The 7,867-nt window shown below is 57.2% G+C and overlaps 1 protein-coding gene across 1 annotated transcript; it reads right to left on the reverse strand.

Annotated features, from left to right (window-relative positions):
* Window positions 1–3,041: 3,041 nt before the first annotated feature.
* Window positions 3,042–4,122, reverse strand: LOC139240213 (zinc finger protein 358-like). Its single transcript, XM_070868683.1, has one exon. It carries the CDS (start codon window positions 3,670–3,672, stop codon window positions 3,121–3,123), a length of 552 nt encoding a protein of 183 aa, XP_070724784.1. The 5' UTR covers window positions 3,673–4,122; the 3' UTR covers window positions 3,042–3,120.
* Between the last annotated feature and the right edge of the window lie 3,745 nt (window positions 4,123–7,867).

Genomic DNA, 7,867 nt, shown 5'->3' on the forward strand with positions numbered 1-7,867 from the left:
TCTCCCCTCCAGACATCAACCATCCCAACGCTCTCCTGGCCGGATTCCCATCCTGCACCCTCTGTAAACCTCAAACTCCGCTCGGCCCCGTGTCCTAACTCGCACCGAGTCCCGCTCACCCATCACCCCCTGCTCTCGCTGCCCCCGTGTCCTAACTCGCACCGAGTCCCGCTCACCCATCACCCCGTGCTCGCTGCCCCGTGTCCTAACTCGCACCGAGTCCCGCTCACCCATCACCTTCTGTGCTCGCTGCCCCGTGTCCTAACTCGCACCAAGTCCCACTCACCCATCACCCCCTGCTCTCGCTGCCCCATGTCCTAACTCGCACCAAGTCCCACTCACCCATCACCCCCTGCTCTTGCTCCCCCCATGGTCCTAACTCGCACCAAGTCCCACTCACCCATCACCCCCTGCTCTCGCTGCCCCATGTCCTAACTCGCACCAAGTCCCACTCACCCATCACCCCCTGCTCTCGCTGCCCCATGTCCTAACTCGCACCAAGTCCCACTCACCCATCACCCCTTGTGCTCGCTGACCTACATTGACTCCCAGTCTGGCAACGTGCCCCATTTTAAAATTCTCATCCCAGTGTTCAAATCCCTCTGTGGTGTCTTTACCCCCTCTTCCTCTTTGCGCCCTCCCAGATCTCTCCACTCGTCCAATTCTGACCTCTTGTGCATCCTCTCCCCCCTCCGCCCACCCCGATTACCATCGCTCCATCATCGGTGGTCATGCTTTCAGCTGCCTGGTCCCCGAGCTCTGGAACTCCCTCCCTAAACCTCCTCGCCTTTGAGAGAGCCTCCTTAAAACCACCCTCACCGACTTGGGACGTGTGTCAGCCATTCCTTCATCATCGCTGGGTCCCAATCCTGGAACTCCCTCCCTAACAGCACTGTGGGAGCACTTTCACCAGACGGACTGCAGCGGTTCAAGGTGGCGGCTCACCACCACCTTCTCTAGGGGCAACTAGGGATGGGTTTATAAGACCATCAGAAATAGGAGCAGGAGTCGGCCTTTCGGCCCCTCGAGCCTGCTCCGCCATTCAATGAGATCACGGCTGATCTTCGACCTCAACTCCACTTCCCGCCCGATCCCTTGATTCCCTTCATGTCCCAAAATCGACCGATCTCAGCCTTGAATATACTCAATGACTGAGCCTCCACAGCCCTCTGGGGCAGAGAATCTCAAAGATTCACCCCCCTCTGAGTGAAGAAATTCCTCCTCATCTCAGTCCTCAATGGCCGACCCCTTATCCTGAGACTGTGACACCCTGGTTCTAGACTCCCCAGCCCGGGGGGAAACATCCTCCCTGCATCTACCCTGTCAATCCCCCTCAGAATTGTGTATGTTTCAATGAGATCACCTCTCATTTTTCTCAACTCCAGAGAATATCGGCCTCTTGTTGGCCGGCATGGACACAGAGGGCTGAAATGGCCTCCTTCCGTGCTGTAAACTTCTGTGAGTCTAGTCTTCTCATTCTCTCCTCATAGGACAACCAGCCTCCTCCGTGACCCCCCCGCCCCTCCCTCCCCGCCCCCTCCCCCTCCCCCCGACCCCACGAATCAGTCTGGTGAACCTTCATAATGGTCAACCAAGTAAATAAGAACATAAGAAATAGGAGCAGGAGTCGGCCATTCGGCCCCTCGAGCCTGCTCCGCCATTTAATACGATCATGGCTGATCCGATCATGGACTCAGCTCCACTTCCCTGCCCGCCCCCTTATCGGTTAAGAAACTGTCTATTTCTGTCTTAAATTTATTCAATGTCCCGGCTTCCACAGCTCTCTGAGGCAGCGAATTCCACAGATATACAACCCTCTGAGAGAAGAAATTTCTCCTCATCTCAGTTTTAAATGGGCGGCCCCTTATTCTAAGATCATGCCCCCTAGTTCTAGTCTCCCCCATCAGTGGAAACATCCTCTCTGCATCCACCTTGTCGAGCCCCCCCATAATCTTATACGTTTCGATAAGATCACCTCTCATTCTTCTGAACTCCAATGAGTAGAGGCCCAACCTCCTCAACCTTTCCTCATAAGTCAACCCCCTCATCCCCGGAATCAACCGAGTGAACCTTCTCTGAACTGCCTCCAAAGCAAAGATATCCTTTCGTAAATATGGAAACCCCACAAACCCCACAAATTCTGATCAGTCAAAAAGCTGTAAAGAATCCCACATTATTCGCCCTCTCACATCTCAGCTCTAAAGACTGGGGTTCCCTCTTGAAGTCACTGACAGTGCCGACTTCACCAAACAAATTCAACGAACTGGATCATACCCGATGTGTCGAGCGAAGGAACAGACACAGCAGATGAAAAAGCAAGGCTCACTACGGGATGGGAGTTACCCAACACATGGGGAATTTGAAACGGTGCAGCTTGGGGGGGTGGGGGGGGGCAGTATTATAGAACCTTGCCGCACAGGAGGATCCCATTGGGCCCATGGAGCCCGTGCTGTGCCGGCTCTGTGACAGAGCGATCCAATCAGTCCCACTCCCCCCTGCTCTTTCCCCACAGCCCGGCACATTTCCCCCCTTCCAGTATTTACCCAATTCCCCCGTTTGAAAGTCCCGATTGAATCTGCTCCCACCACCCTTTCAGGCAGCGCGTTCCCGATCACAACAACTCGCTGCGTCAAAAACACATTCTCCCCATCTCCCCCTCTGGTTCCATCGCCGATTATCGTCAATCTGTGTCCCCCTGGTTACCCACCCTCCTGCCCCCTGGGAACAGTCTCTCCTGATTTACTCCTCAAAACCCCTCGGGATAGTGAACCCCTCGATTAAATCTCCCCCTTAACCTTCTCTGTTCCGAGGGGAACAACCCCGGCTTCTCCAGTCTCTCCCCGTCACTGAAGGCCCTCAACCCCCGGGACCATTCTGGTCAATCTCCTCCCCACCCTCCCCAAAGCCATGACATCCTTCAAGGGCCGGGCGGGGGGGGGGGTTAGGGGGCAGACGGGGTCACGGTCGCGGGTCAGGGGGCGGGGCGGGTTCAGGGGGCGGGCTGGGGTCAGGGAGGCGGGCCGGGGTCAGGGAGGCGGGCCGGGGTCAGGCAGGCGGGCCGGGGTCAGGCGGGGGTCAGGGGGGCGGGCTGGGGTCAGGGGGGCGGGCTGGGGTCAGGGGTCAGCGGCTGTGGATGCGGCGGTGCCCGATGAGGTTGGAGGCGCTCTTGAAGCCCTTGCCGCACTGGGGACAGCGGTAGGGCCGGGCGGGGGAGTGAGTGCGCTGGTGCACCGACAGGGCAGCCGACTGGCGGAAGGCCTTGCCGCACAGCGGGCAGGCGAAGGGGCGCTCGCCAGTGTGAGTGCGCTGGTGTTTGACCAGGGTGGAGCGCTGGGTGAAGCCGGCGGCACACACCGGGCAGCGGTGGGGCCTCTCGCCGGTGTGGGTGCGCTCGTGGGCGGCCAGGTTATGTGCCAGGCGGAAGGTGCGGCCACAGGCAGCACAGCGGTACGGCCCGGCCCCCGAGTGCAGGGCCCGGTGCTTGGACAGCGACGAAGCCTGCTTGTAGGCCCGGCCACAGTCGGCACAGCGGTGTGGCCAGGGTCCGGCGTGACGCCGGCGGTGCGACTCCAGGTACCGGGCCAGCTTGAAGGCCTTCCCGCAGTCACGGCAACTGTAAGGCCGCTCAGTGTCCACGCCGGCGCCGTGAGGTGGTTCGATGTCCGCTGACATACCGAGAGGCCGTTCCGTGTCCGCCAATGTGCCAAGAGGCCGTTCGGTGTCCGCCAATGTGCCAAGAGGCTGTTCGGTGTCCGCTAATGTGCCAAGAGGCCGTTCGGTGTCCGCCAATGTGCCAAGAGGCCGTTCGCTGCCCGCCAATGTGCCAAGAGGCCGTTCGGTGTCCGCCAATGTGCCAAGAGGCCGTTCGGTGTCCGCCAATGTGCCAAGAGGCCGTTCGGTGTCCGCCAATGTGCCAAGAGGCCGTTCGGTGCCCGCCAATGTGCCGTAAGGCCGTTCGGTGTCCGCCAACGTGCCGGGAGGCCGCTCGGTGTGCGTGCCAGCCCCGCCCGCGTGCTCGAGCCGCCGGTGGGCCTCCAGCTGCCGGCAGTCGAGGAAAGCCAGCGGGCAGGCCGAGCAGCGGCAGAGCTTCTCCCCAGCGTGCGAGCGCTGGTGGCGGGCCAGCTCCTCGGGCCCGCCGCACTCCAGGCCGCACAGGCCGCAGGGCCGGGGGGCGGGCCGGGGTCGCCGGGGGTCGTGGGTGCGGCGGTGGGCGGCCAGGTGGTGGCGGTGCAGGAAGCAGCGGGCGCAGACCTCGCAGCGGAAGCGGCGCTCGGGCCGGTGGCCCCGCCGGTGCTTGGCCAGGTCCGAGGGGCTCTTGTAGGCCCGGCCGCACTCGGAGCAGGCGTAGGGCCGGTCGGCGGCGTGGGCCCGGGCGTGAGCACGCAGCGAGGCGGGCTGGGCGAATCGCCGGCCGCACCGCGGGCACGGGAACGGCCGCTCGCCGGTGTGGGTGCGGGCGTGGGACTGCAGCGCTCCCCGCTGGGCAAAGCCCCTCCCGCACCGCCCGCACCGCCACGGCTTGTCGCCGGTGTGCCGCAGCCGGTGGCGCAGCAGGTTGTAGGAGGTGCCAAAGGCCCGGCCGCACGGGGGCGGGCAGCGGTACGGACGCTCCCCCCCGTGCACCCCCCGCCCGTGCCGCGCCAGCCCGCTGCGCTGTCGGAAGCCCAGGCCGCACTCGCCGCAGGTGAAGCGGCCGGAATCTGGCGGGGCGACTTCCGCCCTCTGCTCGTCAGCGGCTCCTGAAACAAAGCAACAAAAAAAAAATTCTTCAATCAGGAGGTGAGAAAAAAAATCTTCAATCAGGAGGGAGAAAAAAAATCTTCAATCAGGAGGGAGAAAAATGGGTCAGAATTTTGTGGGTGTGAGTCGCCACAACAATCGCGGCCAACACTCCCAGTGCGGTACTGAGGGAGCAGCGCACTGCACTGTCGGAGGGGCAGTGCTGAGGGAGCGCCGCGCTGTCGGAGGGGCAGTGCTGAGGGAGCGCCGCGCTGTCGGAGGTGCCGTCTTTCGGATGAGACGTTAAACCGAGGCCTCATCTGCCCTCTCGGTTGAACATAAAATATCCCATGGCACTACGTCGAAGAAGAGCAGGGGGAGTTCTCCCCGGTGTCCTGGGGCCAATATTTATCCCTCAACCAACATCACTAAAACAGATGATCTGGGTCATTATCACATTGGTGTGTGTGGGAGCTTGCTGTGCGCAAATTGGCTGCCGCGTTTCCCACATTACAAGTGACCACACTCCAAAAGTACTTCATTGGCTGTAAAGCACTTTAGGACGTCCGGTGGTCCTGAAAGGCGCTATATAAATGCAAGTCTGTCTTTTTTTTTTCGTTTGTAGAGAACGATGGGCCGAATGGCCTCCTTCTGAGCTGTCCATCAGGAGACAATTAACACAGCTGGCTGTTGCGACATCCTCACGGCCCGCCCCATTTTTATACCCAACCTGATATCACGCCATTGCCCTCAACACACAGGGAAATTGGTGCTCCAAAGCCTGCACGGCTCAAGCAATGTCAAGTTACATTTGCACCTCCCTCACCCGCCAATTATCATTCCACGATGAATGAGACGCAATTAAAGCGAGCCCCCTTCAACACTGTATCTCAGTCCCCTCTTCCTCAGGGAGATATCTGTACACTGACTGGTGTCTCTCAGTCCCTCTCCCTCAGGGAGATATCTGTACACTGACTGGTGTCTCTCAGTCCCTCTCCCTCAGGGAGATATCTGTACACTGACTGGTGTCTCTCAGTCCCCTCTCCCTCAGGGAGATATCTGTACACTGACTGGTGTCTCTCAGTCCCCTCTCCCTCAGGGAGATATCTGTACACTGACTGGTGTCTCTCAGTCCCTCTCCCTCAGGGAGATATCTACACACTGACTGGTGTCTCTCAGTCCCTCTCCCTCAGGGAGATATCTGTACACTGACTGGTGTCTCTCAGTCCCTCTCCCTCAGGGAGATATCTGTACACTGAATGGTGTCTCTCAGTCCCTCTCCCTCAGGGAGATATCTGTACACTGACTGGTGTCTCTCAGTCCCTCTCCCTCAGGGAGATATCTGTACACTGACTGGTGTCTCTCAGTCCCTCTCCCTCAGGGAGATATCTGTACACTGACTGGTGTCTCTCGGTCCCTCTCCCTCAGGGAGATATCTGTACACTGACTGGTGTCTCTCAGTCCCTCTCCCTCAGGGAGATATCTGTACACTGACTGGTGTCTCTCAGTCTCCTCTCCCTCAGGGAGATATCTGTACACATAGAAACATAGAAACATAGAAAATAGGTGCAGGAGCAGGCCATTCAGCCCTTCTAGCCTGCACCGCCATTCAATGAGTTCATGGCTGAACATGAAACTTCAGTACCCCCTTCCTGCTTTCTCGCCATAACCCTTGATCCCCCGAGTAGTAAGGACTTCATCTAACTCCCTTTTGAATATATTTAGTGAATTGGCCTCAACTACTTTCTGTGGTAGAGAATTCCACAGGTTCACCACTCTCTGGGTGAAGAAGTTTCTCCTTATCTCGGTCCTAAATGGCTTACCCCTTATCCTCAGACTGTGACCCCTGGTTCTGGACTTCCCCAACATTGGGAACATTCTTTCTGCATCTAACCTGTCTAAACCCGTCAGAATTTTAAACGTTTCTATGAGGTCCCCTCTCATTCTTCTGAACTCCAGTGAATACAAGCCCAGTTGATCCAATCTTTCTTGATAGGTCAGTCCCGCCATCCCGGGAATCAGTCTGGTGAACCTTCGCTGCACTCCCTCAATAGCAAGAATGTCCTTCCTCAAGTTAGGAGACCAAAACTGTACACAATACTCCAGGTGTGGCCTCACCAAGGCCCTGTACAACTGTAGAAACACCTCCCTGCCCCTGTATTCAAATCCCCTCGCTATGAAGGCCAACATGCCATTTGACTGGTGTCTCTCGGTCCCTCTCCCTCAGGGAGATATCTGTACACTGACTGGTGTCTCTCAGTCCCCTCTCCCTCAGGGAGATATCTGTACACTGACTGGTGTCTCTCAGTCCCCTCTCCCTCAGGGAGATATCTGTACACTGACTGGTGTCTCTCAGTCCCCTCTCCCTCAGGGAGATATCTGTACACTGACTGGTGTCTCTCAGTCCCTCTCCCTCAGGGAGATATCTGTACACTGACCGGTGTCTCTCAGTCATCCTCCAAGTAATAGATTAAGTCTTGTGTCTGCCATGTATTACCCCCAACACATTTCCCGTCACATTTTGTCACCCAAATAGAACAGAAGTGGGCTTAATCGTTGTTAACCCATGTCAATCGCTGGCCTTGGTAAGACTATATACCCGACATGCTTTAAAGCCGTACTGTTAGAAAGAATGTTCTCTCCCACTCTCGATGAGCAATGCTACGGGAGATGTGCACAGCAATTAATAAAAATTAAAATTTTGCATTCAGCTCATTCATAGAGTGTCTCACATCTATGCAAAAAGTAAACGTTCACTTAAATATTCTGCAATTCCCCAACAGTGGCTTTTCAATCGGACAACTTCGCTTGTGTGGTTTTTTTGAATGGATCACACACCTCTTCAAAAAAATATAAAGGGAACATTGGTAGTCAGTTATATCTGTCGCTACTTTAATGGTTTACGTACCCTGAAAACCATTTTTCCCCAAAGTGTCTGCTGATTAAGACCACCTATTTCCACCTCCCATAACATCGCCCGTCTCCGCCCCCTGCCTCAGCTCATCCGCTGCTGAAGCCCTCGTTACCACCAGACTTGACTATTCCAACGCACTCCTGGCCGGCCACCCATATTCTACCCGACGTAAACTAGAGGTGATCCAAAACTCAGCTGCCCCCGTGTCCTAACTCGCACCGAGTCCCGCTCACC

The sequence above is a fragment of the Pristiophorus japonicus genome, chromosome 30 (assembly GCF_044704955.1).
Source record: "Pristiophorus japonicus isolate sPriJap1 chromosome 30, sPriJap1.hap1, whole genome shotgun sequence".
NCBI lineage: Eukaryota > Metazoa > Chordata > Chondrichthyes > Pristiophoridae > Pristiophorus > Pristiophorus japonicus.